The sequence below is a fragment of the Daucus carota genome, chromosome 4, assembly GCF_001625215.2.
Source record: "Daucus carota subsp. sativus chromosome 4, DH1 v3.0, whole genome shotgun sequence".
NCBI classification, from domain to species: Eukaryota; Viridiplantae; Streptophyta; class Magnoliopsida; order Apiales; family Apiaceae; genus Daucus; species Daucus carota.
Genome location: NC_030384.2, coordinates 37,710,760 through 37,725,444, shown reverse-complemented (window position 1 = coordinate 37,725,444; position 14,685 = coordinate 37,710,760). Strand labels below are relative to the sequence as shown.

Here is a 14,685-nt window from a genome sequence, read left to right as displayed (position 1 = left end):
CTGAAAATACATCTTGAATTAAAAATGAACAACATATCAGATTTGTTTTTACATGTTATATTCTTGTTATACATTATAGATGTTACTTTTGGAATTTCTTTGCTTGTAGATATGGCATCGATACTAATTTGGACCAACTTCGATGACAATTAGAAAGACTCAGTTTACAGAATGGTCGATGGAGTATTATAAATGATTAAAAAGAACTCGTCTATCTCCTGCAGGGCAAAAATGGAGACAGCTCAAGAAGATATGAAATTGCTGGGAATGTTTGGCATTTACCAAGAAAGCCGCAGAATCATGGCTCCATGGAGAAGAATATTCAATCAAATAGCCCTCGCTTTCATCCTCCCTCTCTGCTTCATTATTCTATTCCAGTCAGGACTCTCCAGATTCCACTTTTCAAGAATCCCATACCAGAGCCGCGGTGAAAGGACATATAAATCCACTGATCAGGTGGTGCACGTTCGTCTGAACCTTAAATACGTCGCTTTCCCTTTTATATTCTCCCTCCTTTCCACTTCTACTGTGGTTCACACCATTGCCTGCATATACGCGAATCGTGAGGTCACTTTCAAGAAATTTATCAACGTTATTCCACAAGTATGCATAAGGAAGCGCCTCATTGTCACATCTATTGCCATAATTGTGTTAATGTTAATATACATCGCGGTAGCTGTGGTAACAGTAGCCTTTTGCTCAGGTATTGGTGGATTCGCTTCTTTAGCCCTTACCTTAATCCTCTCAATCGGGTACATAATCGGGTTCGTGTATATCAGTACTGTGTGTCAGCTAGCCAGTGTTGTGACCATCTTAGAACAGTCTTGCGGAATTGAGGCAATGAAGAGAAGTAGGAACCTGATCAAAGGAAAGTTCCGAATGGCTCTGTCTCTATTTTTCATGTCAAATGTTCTTGTTTGGACGATAGAATTTGTGTTTTATAATTTAGTTGTCTCTGAGCTTGTTTCGGGGATGTGGAAGCGGGCTCTTATCGCGACATTTTGCCTAGCAGTACTGGTGACAGTTTATCTCTATGGCCTAGTTCTTCAAACAATCAGCTACTTTGTTTGCAAGTCGTATCATAATGAAATTATCGATAAGCCGACCTTGTCGCAGCATCTTGGAGAGTATGAGCGCTTGTATGAGTATCCAAGTGTGGTGCAGCTGAGACAGATTTGTTTGATTGCTCTGAGCAAGGCTGTTAAGAGCATCAATATCGCGTTGGATCAGCTCTTAACCATGTTCTAAGGCCGTACCTGCATTGGTTGCAAATTGCAATCATTAGAGCGCGGGATCATATTAAAAATTAAAGCGCTCAGTATCTCTGGTAATTTTTCTTTTTTCACTTTGATGGAATGCAATAGATGATTGTTGTCGCATATTAAGTACATGATACCACTAATATAATCTGAACTGATAGAATTGACAGACATTTGATATGCTAAAAGTGTTTAAAAGGCTAATAAAGTGCTTAATGTAACATTATAGACATAGTTGGGATGAACTGAAGAATTTCTATTTCTCACTATATTTCAAAATTGTCAAAAGATCACTTATTAGAAGTTGGCAATTTTCTAAAGAATTTAATGCCATGTCTGAAAGCCACTGAATACTTTCGTCCGAGCTGCGACGAGTATATTATTATCAAATAATTCCGTCCACCACGGACACAATATATCTATTTAAGATAACAAATGACGTGTAATCCAAAACGTTAACATGAAAACGACGAAGAGAATGAGTGTCGTGTCTGCACCTCCGCTCATTATTATGTCTTGTCATGCTAATCAACAGAATATTTGATTGATCACTTGCCTCAAACAGACCCGTACAAGTTCTCAGAGTATCTTTCTCCTTAGACTGCTGAACAATGGAAGAAACAAAACTACTAATTTGATGTTGGTGACGTTTTGGCCAAGTTTTCACTCTGTTTTCTATGGAATAAAGATGTGATAGGCTGACGGCACATTTCATAGATTATATTATGCTAGTGAATACATCAAGATTTCTTAGCTTCCGGATCCAATATCAATGTTCATTTTCCTTGTTACCCGACGATATCCTACAACTGCTTGGCGGAGAATATAGAATATTCCCGGCAATCACTTGTTAACAATAAATTATACACAATATTTTGAAGCATCTCCAAATTTATAAAATATAGTTAAAAATTAGTAATACATAATATTAAAAAAAATATAGAAATTCTGTAAAAAAAAAAACTCGGGTGGACCATTCCCCTTGCTTATAGTTATATCAAATGTGCTGATATTGATTATAGAGCTAGTTGCATTTTGGTGGCGAAACTTGCCATCGGTTTACAAATAAGTGGCTACGTTTTCTGTTTTACATAACGGTGGCTAATCTTTCATTATAAACAACATTTAGTGGCTCCCATTAAAACAGCTAACAGACTTATGTATTATTGAAGCAGAGTGTGTTGCAATTTTGACAAATTTTTCATAATATCTTAGAGCATTTCCAACTCTTCAAAAATCTTAGCTAAATCTAATAAATCATATCATAATTAAGTGTAATAGATTATATGCAAAAAAATTTCATTCCAAACAAACATACATCATTCTTATCTAAAAGTAGTATAGTCAACTATTGATGTATATTTGGCCAACTTCCATAAACTTATAGCAATATTCCACATCATCCGTTATCATACAAAAGAGGTATATTTTATTTGCAAAAACTAAAATAATGAAAACATATTATTTTTAAAATATAGCAAATCTGGCTGATATGATCGAAGCAAAATATGTAACATATTCAACAAATTTTATATAATATCTTATATGTGTAGTTCATTAATTATTTTGATGAACAACGCTTACATGTCTAATTTAACGGATTATTTATAATCAATATGATTGGAGGTGTTTTTATTGTGAAAAATAAAAATTTCAGAATAAGTGTCAAATCATGGATAGACTCGTATGACTCATTCCAAATACATAAAAACCTAATGGCCTATTATAAAAGTCCGTAAATAGTTTGCTGCATCGTTAGTTGCCACTTATATAATTAGAATGAATTTTGTATTTATATTAATAACCTCAATTAAAACTAATCATATCAATTGCCACGTCACTATTAGCTCAATCTCCGCCTTATTCCTTCCCAAAATATCAGCAAAATGAACACAGAATAATATAAACACGGATTATATCAGAGAAAATCAATCAATATTCAATCAATTAATTCGAGGGTTAACATAATATATCCGACAAATAAGTCACTTGCTAAGCTCCGCACTATCCATTCGCCAATGTCGTACTAAAAATCTTACAAAACCGTATATATATACTGACCCTCTCTCGAAACCAATCCTCACAATTTCCACTCTCATCGCTTTTCTTCACTCCCCACAGTCCTAACCTCGTTTCTCAATGGAGCGAGCCCAGGAAGACATGAAGCTCCTGGGAGTATTCGGCATCTACAAAGAAGGCCACAAAATCATGGCCCCACAGCGCAAAATCTTCAACCAGATCACCCTCGCCTTCATCCTCCCCCTCTGCTTCATCTTCCTCGCCCAAGTCGAGATCTCCAAAATCCTCTTCTCCCGAATCCACTTCCACCACTACGGCGACCACCGCAACACCGCCGCCGACTGGGCCGTCTACGTCCTCTTCAAACTCGCCTACTTCACCTTCCTCTGCCTCTTCTCCCTCCTCTCCACCTCCGCCGTCGTCTACTCCATCGCCTGCATCTACTCCCACCGCGACACCTCCTTCAAAACAATCCTCGCCGTCGTGCCGCAAGTCTGGAAACGCCTCACTATCACCTTCATCGTCATCTACGTCTTCAACTTCATCTACGCCGTCGTCGCCGTCGTCACCATGGTCCTCTGCTTGTCGATCAATAACAACGTCTCCATCGTGTTCTTCTTCATCCTCTTAATCGTCTACATCGTCGGCTTCGTCTACCTCACCATCGTCTGGCAGCTCGCCAGCGTCGTCACCGTTTTAGAAAAATCGTACGGAATCACGGCGATGAGGAAAAGCCGGGGATTAATAAAAGGCAAGTTCTGGGTGGCCTTGGCGATATTTTTCAAGCTCAATATCCTCATCTGGGGGATACATTTTGTGTTCACTGCTTTCGTTGTTTACGCGTATCCGTGGTCTTACTTGATGAGGTTTTTGATCGGAGTGGCGTGCTTGGTGGTTCTGGTGCCGATATTTCTGTACGGGCTGGTTCTGCAAACGGTTATATATTTTGTTTGCAAGTCGTATCATAATGAAGCGATTGATAGGCCTGCTTTGTCGAAGCATCTGGGGGAGTATGAGCGGCTTTATGAGCCGGATGAGGTGCAGATGGAGCATGTTTAAGTCAGGGCTTTCGAGAGCTTTGATACTATTAGCTGGTAGTAATTAAGGTTGGTTGTAACAATATACAGTGGATTGCAGTTGTTATGGAGTGCAAAATTAAGGGTTAGTTGCTTTAGCATGTAAAGTGTTTACGGTCCTGTAATTAATTTCTCACGAAAATCCGAATCAATTAATCAAACACAACATGATTAATATATATGGAAAATGTCGGAGAATATGGAGAACATTTACATTAATTTCACCAATCAAATCATTCTATATTGACATAAAAAAATTATAATAATTTGCAATATGTCGTACTACTCGATTGAATTTCAGAAATAAGCCTAACCTAAAAGAAAACAAGGTTTTGTGGTATGGATGAAGAGACCAAGAATCTAAACAAAGATAGCATGGGTTTTACAAGAGAGGAGATTGGGAATTCATGACTCAGTATAGCAATATCTAATTACTAATACTCTGCTGCTTCTTTTTTAGTGACTTGTATTTGCTACTCCTTAATTTTAAATCAGCACTGATGAGATTAGAGTGCTCGTCACTTTACTACTGAGTTTTCATACAACATAATTCCGTGTCTTGAAGAAATTAAAGTGCTTTGTCATTTTTTAAACATAATTCTGTGTCTTGAAGAAATTAGAGTGCTTTTTCATTTTTTAGCCACCCACCTAAACTCTAAACCAATTTAAATGGCAAGACAGGAAACTGATACAAAACATAAACGGCTTTACTATCCTTCTGAGCTTTCCACTACTTGTAGCACCAAGTCTCCCGGGTAAGAGTCCTCGTTTTGTGTCTGTGTCTCCAACGTGACATGTTCTGGCTACTAATGACGTTTTCTGATCCTCCTTTTACAAGGAAGCATGTTGATTATCCTAAACACTTTCTGCTCTCCAACTCCAAGTATTTGACGACTCCGCCCACTTTCAACTTATCAGATCTGCTCACGTTTTCAAGTTCTTCTCCCAGCGTTTCGTTTTTCTTTTTGCATGCGAACAATTTCTTCTTTTCATTATGAATCAAATCTCTGCAAAGATATGTTTTTGGTTATATTAACATACTCAATTGATGGTCAATGGTGTATCGGCGGTTTTCGAGATCAAGGCAGACGGATGCTCTTTTGGGTTGGAGATATTCGGGATTGATCCGATGAGATAAATTCAAGTATGTGTGGGATTAATTTTGATCGACTCATAGTGCTCAAGATTGTCATGGCTCAGATCTCCAAAAATACATTTAAAAAAACAGGTGTGATCTTTTCAAAACAAAAATCTATATGATTATAATTATGTGATTGTTTATTGTTTTACTGTATATATTACTGTGGTGTGGTTCATATTTCATGATTAGGTATAATTGGGTTGTTTTGTATTCTATTTCGTCTTTTTCAATCTATTTTTGTTTCAATGTGAGTAGATTGGATATGTGTTGTTAATCCTATATTATGTGTTCTGCTTATTTATTTTATGTGTTCTGCTTATTCATGTTCATGTGCGTCTCTTACTATTTCGCTTGTGTTCTTGATTATTGTTTGCGGTTCTTGGATAGTGATTTGGATAGTGGCAGTGGAGGTGGTGAGAGTGGTGACTTAATTAGTGCACGTTATAATTTTGGATTATCGTGATTGACTAATTTTATTGCGTGATATTAGTTTTTGCTTTGTAATTTTGGATATGATTTGTTTTAAATAGTATTAATTGGAGAGCTTAATTTTAGTGATCTTGAATGGTTAGTTGATGTTTTTAAATTTGTTTATTTTTGATTTTGACCATTTTTGGATATGATTTGATTTTAATAGTATTAATTAGAGAGCTTAATTTTAGTGATCTTGAATGGTTAGTTGACTTTTTTAAATTTGTTTATCTTTGTTTTTCATCATCTCTTCGTGTTTTAATTTGAAAATTTGTGTTTTTATTAAAAAATTAATTGATAGAATTTTGTTGCGGATTATTGTACCTGAATTCCATTATTCATGGGCGGCATATAAGATTGTTTTATTGTGCCTTAATGAGGTATTAATGCGCCATTAATGGTGGATTGGTTTGATTGATGTATACCAAATTTATGTTGCTGATACTGATGACAGCTAAAATCGCGAAAAATTTGTTTGCCAAGAATATTTGATTAGATATATCTTACCTTTGTTTTCAAATTTTATTTATAATTTCTTAGTTATATTTTTAAATATTTATTGACATAATTGTTAGTTAGTTTCTGATGGTCCTAATATGTATCTAACCAAAGAGATCTCATTATCTCTTTGGTGTAGATTTTTTTAGTGAATTGTTTATATAAGTTTTGATTTTACTTTCCTTATTTTTTTAAAAAAAATTATATTATATTCAATTTTTGATGAGCTTGTTAAATCTTTTCCTCCATCATTTTAGATAGTTTTATCATTTTGCTGTATGTATGAACTTATTATGTTTTATTTGTATTGTATTTTTTCAGGTATGCGATTGGAAGAAAGAATGGTAGCGGGACCTTTATGGGTGTTTTCTTATCGAACATTAAAGCTTTATTGTCTAAGCGTCCCCGGTCATCTCTGCATGTCCGAGGGTTAGATGGTAAACTTTCTTGAATGAAAGGAACTCCTTGCAGCGGCTTTTTTTTTTTTTTTTTTTTTTTGAAACAAAGGTGTTAATCTAATAATAAAAGGCCATACGGCATCTACACCAATGATCGAGTCGAACAAACAGTAAATTGCAATCGCCTGATCTCACAATGAGACAGTTAAACGATATTTTGAAGAAATTGTATGTACAAATACAAGTACCCGCTTCATGCATTCTCGTTGAATTACTGGTACCCTCTTCATCATGCCCCGATAGAGCTATCGTTTGAGCTATCGACCAGAACTGCGATTCCATACAAACTTTCATACCAAATCAAACCCCGCTTACAATTAAGAAGCGAAAAACAAAGCTCTCACCAGGGAGAGAAAACAATCTTAGATGAAACCACAGAAACAAGAGAAATCCGACTGAAAGTCCACCCACTTGAAATAGAGGAGAAAGACAGCGAAATCTCCGATGGTTTTATATCTAAGAATCCCTCGAGAATAGATTTGGAGCAGAACCACAAAAACAAGAAAAATCGAACTGCAACTCACCCGCTTGGAAGAGAGACAACGAAATCTCCGATGGCTCTGGATCTAAGTTTCCCGAGAAGAAGTATTATTCAAAAACTAAGAATAAAACAAAGTAATTAACTGATTCGGGGCTTTCCACCGGTGAAAACCGATGGAAGCCCCAGGCGGCTACCACAAGAGAGAGGCTAGAGAGGATTAGTATTCTGATACAATTCGTTATACTTGTGACAAAAAAAAAAAGTCTCCTCGGTAAGAGGATCGTCCTTAGCTAAAAAGTGGGTTGATATATTAAAAATAAATAATAAGTAATATAATTAACTTTTGGGAAAAAATATAATTACAGATAAGAGAAAAATATGTTTAGATTGTGACATTTTCAAAAAATTATCTATAATTTTCATTTTTATATACTAATTCATTTTTCAACTAAATATTTTATTGTTAAAAAGAAAACTAAATTTTTTATTGATGATATATCGAGACGATATGTTACTTTTAAATAATTATCTTACCAACCAATCTTCAATCAACGTATATTGTAACATCTCAGAGACTGTAATTAAATCAAATCAAACTATATAGGATACGTTTAAAACTGTGTCAAATTAGAGTTAGATGAGCTCTCAATTTGGGGAGAGTGTGATGTACACGTCATAATTCATATCTATTTAATTAAAGAAAGAAAATGGTTTCAGTAGAATCTTGGACCTGGTGCACACATATACGAGGAGACGTATATATATGATAAAGTTTTGTGATTTTTTTATAAAAATATAAATAAGGTGGTTATTCCTGACAAAAAAAAAAGAAGAAGAAATAAGGTGGTTATTTGACAACGGGAGATTTTAACACAAATATGAAAGGTTAATTTTTTTTCAATATCAGAGCAAAAATTCAGGATTATAAAAATATTATACAACTTTTTTACTGAAGTTCCCGGTTCTTTATGCGGAGAGAATTTATACAATATAGAAATGTTCGATAATGTATTTTGTGTCCCTTTACATATGCGAAGAGGATTTTATATAGTAAACAGAGATATTCGATGATGTATCTAGTGATCAAGATTATAATAAAATGCTGTTATTTTCGAGATAAATTTTATTAAACAACTGAAACGAGTATTTAATCTTTCTAATCATATGGATATGGATATGAATATTTTTTAAATGAATATAAAAAGAGTACTAATCTATTTACTGTAAAAAAGCGTCAAATATAATTAAATTTCACCGTCATTAAAATATTTGTTATAATTACAGAGTAAATCATCGAACCATCCTACATAAATCTGCATGTTATAATATATGTCCTCTCCACGGCCAGACATACATACGAGGATCACGATTCTCGGCATACTAAACCCTACACGGAAGTATGTAGTTTTCCAGAGTCGCCTCTTGTCTCATTATATAAACATCATGTCCAAAATTTTCTGAATTAAACCGGCATCTTCGTATCACTACTGGTCCACGGTTGAAGTGTTGAACCGACGAAACTATTAATAAAATATAAATTAAAACTATATATTTATATATCGAAACGATATTAGATACGAACAACTCAGCAGATTACTTCTCCCTTACTAGAATTAATATATAAATAATGAGATAGAAAAAGTGAGTAAAATAATTTAATTTTATATTATAAAATTTTATAATTTTGATGAGTTCTAGACTTATGAAGAAATTAGATGCTCGAAAGAGACCGAGTAACAAGAGGGAGAGATAATAGGCATAGCCGCATATAGGAGTAGATTGGAATACCGTGGGCCCTAACTATGATTTTTTGTTTTTTGTCACAACCGTAACTATTATTAATAAAACTGCTCAACTCTCTTTTACGAACACATTCGTGTCATCGTGTGAACTCTCGTTTTTGGATAAGTATCATTCGTACATCATACTTCCATCATTCGGAGAGAGATGGTTTTGATAAGGCTAATTGAGCCGGTTCCTAAGCTCAAATATTTCATCAGCAAGCCAGCGATATAGGTTCTGATATAGTCGTGGAAGAACATATTTCAGTAAAACAAGGGAAATTCTTCCATCAGCGACTCGGTCATATGAGTTCTTGCTCACCCTACCTTGTAACCGAAATGCATGTAAGTTGCTAGAACCGCAACGCAAAATGTTTTATATTTAGAATAGAGTATGTTTGGAAGTACTATAAAAAAACTGTTTAGTCGTTCATAAAAAAATGTTGATGTAAAAATACATTGTTAAATTTTTTTTGTAAAAATCAAATAACTGTTTGATAATTTTTTTTTACTGTTTGTATATTTTGAGTTATAATATAAAAAAATAATGTTTGTGATGAGATTTGATAATGAAATCTATGACAGCAAAATAATTTTTAAAGTTATAAAATAATTTTTCATTTGCTTTTTATTAAAAACCTGTTGTTACCGGTTATTCCAAAACTAATGACTCCATAACTAAATGAATACATCAAAAATCCTTAGTGCGAGGATCCATTTTCTATGTTTTCCGACAGCTGCATGTCCGTTTAAAATGTGTTCCATTTGGACTCGCTAATATGGTACTCAAGTACTACATTTATTCGTTTCGGAACACCATCCGTTCTCATTATTTTAATCAAATTATCACCTGAATTTCATGCTAGCTCATGTACTTTAACAGCTCATGCTCCCAAGTCCCAGCAGCCTGCATGACTCCATCTCTATAAATATACTCCCTCCTCTGCAGAAACCAATCTACACTTCTCTCATTTCTCTGATCTGCTTCACAAATGGAGAGAACACAAGAAGATATGAAGCTTCTTGGAGTCTTCGGCATTTACAGAGAAGGCCACAAAATCATGGCCCCATCTCGAAAAATCTTCAACCAGATCACCCTTTCTTTCATACTCCCTCTCTGCCTCATTTTCCTAGCTCAAATCCAAATCTCGAAAATCTTGTTCCAAAGAATTGAGTTCCATAGGTACCGTGATAACCGAAACACATCCTCTGACTGGGCGGTCTATGTTTTATTCAAGCTGGCCTATTTCACTTTCCTCTGCATATTTTCCCTCCTATCCACTTCTGCTGTGGTCTATTCAATTGCTTGCATCTACGCGAATCGCGAAATCTCTTTCAAGAGAGTCATGGCCGTTGTGCCTCAAGTGTGGAAACGCCTCATGGTCACGTTCATTGTCACATATGTTTTGAATTTTGTGTACACAGTCGTCGCGGCTGTGACCATGATCCTCTGCTTGAGCATTGACAACTCCTCGGCTGTGATCCTTTTCTTCGTGCTCTTGATCATTTACATCATTGGTTTTATCTATCTGACGATTGTGTGGCAGTTAGCTGGTGTGGTGACCGTTTTGGAGGAGTCGTATGGGCTTAAGGCGATGAACAAGAGTAGGAACTTGATTAAAGGGAAGTTTTGGGTGGCCTTGGCTATATTTTTCAAGTTGCTTCTTGTTTTTGGGGGTATACAGTTTGTGTTTTATGTGTTCGTTGTCTACGGATTCTTTTGGGAGATGTGGAAGAGGGTTCTTCTTGGAATGCTATGCTTAGCGGTGCTTGTGCCAGTGATTCTTTATGGTCTGGTTCTTCAGACAATTATCTACTTTGTTTGCAAGGCGCATCATAATGAAACGATTGATAAGCCCACTCTGTCAAAGCGGCTTGGAGAGTATGAGCGTTTGTTGGATGATACAAATGAAGTGCAGCTGGAAAAAGTTTAGGAGATTGCTTTGTGCATCAATATAGTGTTTAATAAGAGCTGGATCTGTGATTAAATTGTGTAATTGAGTGAAAATTTCATGTACTAATCACATGATAATGTACTAATCGCAAGCAATCACCGAATAAATATCTAAAGTTCTGCTTTTATCCATGAGTTAGATTAGATTACATATTGTGCTTCTCTGGTCGCTACTTGCAGATCATGTTACATTATGTATTCGATCATCACCATTAATTAGCAATAGCAGATACGTGTTGAGCCAAGTAGATTTAATGGCAGAGAGATAGTAAAGCTGAAGAATGTTATGATTGGAATTATATAGCACAGTTTGTTTGTGCATAAGTATACTAAAGAACCTTGGACCCTCCGTGACTCGGACTATTGTGTTTGTGTCGCTGGATGCCTTTCTGAAGTCTATGTCTATGCATATTTGTAAGAAGATATGCATGCTTAATTACAACCGAACAAGACAAGATCAAGAACAATGTTGTTACTAAAACATCAAGATGCTCTTTGTCTCCCAATTAATGAAAGAGCATCCGCATTTTCACTATATGTGGAGATGCCGAAGTGTAAAGAGAACAGAGTAGAAAAAACATGGTTTATATAGAAATACCCGCGGTCTTGTGGAAGGGCGCTGATTAATCAGTTTTATAAACATAGGTCGATACAATCGATGTCAATGTTATGGACATATACCTATATAATCTTCAAACCGAAACCAGATTTATCAGCAAACTGAAATGGATGTCAAGGAAGATACTCTGCAGTTCCTTGGCTTCAGTGGCATATACACGGAAGCCTACAAGATCATCGTCTCATGGAAAAAGATTTTCACTCAAATTACTCTAGCAATATTGTTGCCTCTGTCTCTCATCCTCTTTGCTCACATTGTATTTTCCTATTTTTACTTCGAAAGGCTTGTTGGCTACAACTACTGGATATACAATACTGAGTACAACCGAGTGGGTCGAGAATATTACAAGAAGTCCTTTGATCTTGCTTCATCTGAATTAGTAGCCTTTTGGCTTTTCAACATTGCATACCGCACTTTTGCTCTTACTTTCTCCTGTCCATCAACTTTTGTTGTGGTTTTCATGATCTCCTGCATCTACACTGGCCGCGAAGAGGATGTCACCTTCCGAAGAGTCAGGACTATTGTTCCCAAAGTGTGGAAGAGGCTGAGAGTCACTTTTTGGTGGGCGTTGCTCACTTTCTTATTGTACTATTGTTTCACAGCTCTAGGCCTTCTTGCATGGGGATATTTGTTGGGATCGGCTAATAATGCTAGTAAAATCGCGGTGATCATTCTTTTGATCTCTTTCGGGACAGGGTTAATGTACTTAATGAGTGTGTGGCAGATTGCAAGCGTTGTGTCGATTTTGGAAGACACACATGGGATTCAAGCAATGAGAAGAAGCATTGAGGTTATAAAAGGCAGGAAATTGATGACAATGCTCATCTTGTTCAAGCTCAATTTATTTCTCTTTTTCGTGCAAGTGGTGTTTGAAATATATGTTGTGGACGGTCAGCTTCTGGGGATTTGGCCTAGAGTGGGCTTAGGAATTTTGTGCCTGGGGTTAGTTCTCTACTTAAACATCTTAACGTTGGTCATCCAGACTATTATTTACTTTGTCTGCAAATCGCGTCGATACCATGAGAATAGTACTGGGAAAACAGCATTGTCTGATCAGTTAGATGGTTATCTAACTGCTCTTTTGACGGCCGACAAGGATGTTGAGCTAGCTGCAGTCTGATAATTATATGGATCTGACACTCGATGTTTCGATTTCTTGGCTGGTACTCAGGTCTGAACTGGAGAAACTATGCATCAGCAGATTTCTGTTGCAACCCAAATGACTGCTTGAGCCACCACTATTATTGTAGTAAATAATGCAAGTTTCATAATGTTATTTGTGAAATTGTGATTAATAAAATTTTAAATGTTCGCACACTAATGTCTCTACAAGAATCGAATGATTTGAATCTATGTCCTTCTGTTCAGTATGTAAACTAATAGGTGGGACGGAGATAATTTTACGAGATTTTAGATCTTTGATAGAAGCTAAAAGTGTCGCCAAGCCCTGTGGGTCTCTATATACACACGTTTTACCGAATTTGTGCTTGCGAAAGCACGATTTCGACATTAATCAGGCTGGCATCATATAAACTGCCATGTAACAAATTGCATTAATTGAGAATGTAACAAGATACACAGAGAGTTGATTCTGTGGAATGGCTGGAGATATATTATTATTGAGAAGCAAAAGTAGTTGTTGTGAACTCTTGCTTGAATGGATTCTCTTGGAGGGTGAGATGGAGAGGTCTAATTATGGTTTTCACGGACATTTGGATTCTTGGCCCTGCAAGCAACTGAAATTCTTTTATTTAGTGTTTGGAAAGCTATTTTAAACCTTTCTATTCACGAGTTCGTGTATACATGCTGATGCGTGCATTAGTTCGCTGTATTGTCTAAATTATAGCCTCTTGTAACGAGGTTTACATATATACTACAAGAAGAAAGATAACAACATCCAAGTCCATAACTAATACATATCGGAACTCAACAATATTTCATCAAATATCGGTCAATAAATTGGTATATATTAATTATTTACTTGTGTTTATAAATATATCGAATCCTCTTTATCGGAAAGATGTAGGATGTTACAAACACCTCGTGTCTGTAAATTTGACATTTTCATCGAATTCACACATGTTAAGACTTATAAGTTTTTAAACAGTTTAAAGAAAAAATAGAAATCATGAAAGTAAAACTATTACTTTCTATAAGTATTTCTAGCTTTTTTACACAAACTTTTTTATACAAACATATAAAAAAAAAAAAAAACTACTTTTAACCCCTGCCTCTTGTAACCAAACAGGCCCATTATAACCCGCATAAGCACTTCCGACCACTTTCATAAGAAACGGGGTGTAATCGGGTGATTGTTAGTAACAAAAGTTACCCCAACAAATCTCGGCGTACATCCTAATTCACTACTAACTCACTACCTAGTTTTTAGGATAAGCGTGTGACCCACTTTCTCACTTGTTTCACATTCTTTTATCATTTTTCCTGTATTTTAATAACTTCTTATTTTTAGTGTCAGCCATTCACTTTCAACTTCACTTAAAAAAAATTCTCCTATAAAATTTTGACTTAGACAAAATATTTATCGACAGTAATATAATTATATTTTAGTATATAATATATAATTTATATAAAATTATATTTTGTCTTTCATGATTAAATATTAAATTTATTTTGCATCGTGTGTCAAAAATTATTTTCAAAATTTAATATTATTTAACTAGAAAAATATATATGCGCTTTTATTAATAAAAAAATCTGATAAATAAATTGCTTACATAGTAAAAGAAGGGATGTTTTAATGTGTTTCATGTGTATCATTCTGTTCATTTCCTCTGACTTTTCTTTGCATGTTAAATAGGTGCAATTTTAATTTTTAAGTATCATCTCTAATATATGTAAAATCAGTGTATTAAATCTAAAAACCAATATCGGAAATCATGAAGCTATGCTAATTATGTGTTTGTTTCC

General features: G+C 35.2%; 4 protein-coding genes across 4 annotated transcripts; all 4 read left to right on the top strand.

The window, feature by feature from the left end:
• The first annotated feature begins 231 nt into the window (after positions 1-231).
• LOC108217344 (uncharacterized) lies at positions 232-1,248 on the top strand. Its single transcript, XM_017390178.1, has one exon. It carries the CDS (start codon positions 232-234, stop codon positions 1,246-1,248), a length of 1,017 nt encoding a protein of 338 aa, XP_017245667.1.
• Positions 1,249-3,330: 2,082 nt separating this feature from the next.
• Positions 3,331-4,542, top strand: LOC108217342 (uncharacterized). Its single transcript, XM_017390177.2, has one exon. The coding sequence runs from the start codon at positions 3,399-3,401 to the stop codon at positions 4,335-4,337; it is 939 nt and encodes a 312-aa protein (XP_017245666.2). The 5' UTR covers positions 3,331-3,398; the 3' UTR covers positions 4,338-4,542.
• A 5,988-nt stretch (positions 4,543-10,530) lies between these two features.
• LOC108217340 (uncharacterized) lies at positions 10,531-11,118 on the top strand. Its single transcript, XM_017390175.1, has one exon. It carries the CDS (start codon positions 10,531-10,533, stop codon positions 11,116-11,118), a length of 588 nt encoding a protein of 195 aa, XP_017245664.1.
• Positions 11,119-11,863: 745 nt separating this feature from the next.
• Positions 11,864-12,877, top strand: LOC108217339 (uncharacterized). Its single transcript, XM_017390174.1, has one exon. The coding sequence runs from the start codon at positions 11,864-11,866 to the stop codon at positions 12,875-12,877; it is 1,014 nt and encodes a 337-aa protein (XP_017245663.1).
• Positions 12,878-14,685: the final 1,808 nt, after the last annotated feature.

What these genes read in the sequence shown, in the direction of transcription:
- LOC108217344 (XM_017390178.1), top strand. Translation starts at nt 232, where the DNA reads ATGGAGACAGCTCAAGAAGATATGAAATTGCTGGGAATGTTTGGCATT.
- LOC108217340 (XM_017390175.1), top strand. Translation starts at nt 10,531, where the DNA reads ATGGCCGTTGTGCCTCAAGTGTGGAAACGCCTCATGGTCACGTTCATT.
- LOC108217339 (XM_017390174.1), top strand. Translation starts at nt 11,864, where the DNA reads ATGGATGTCAAGGAAGATACTCTGCAGTTCCTTGGCTTCAGTGGCATA.
- LOC108217342 (XM_017390177.2), top strand. Translation starts at nt 3,399, where the DNA reads ATGGAGCGAGCCCAGGAAGACATGAAGCTCCTGGGAGTATTCGGCATC.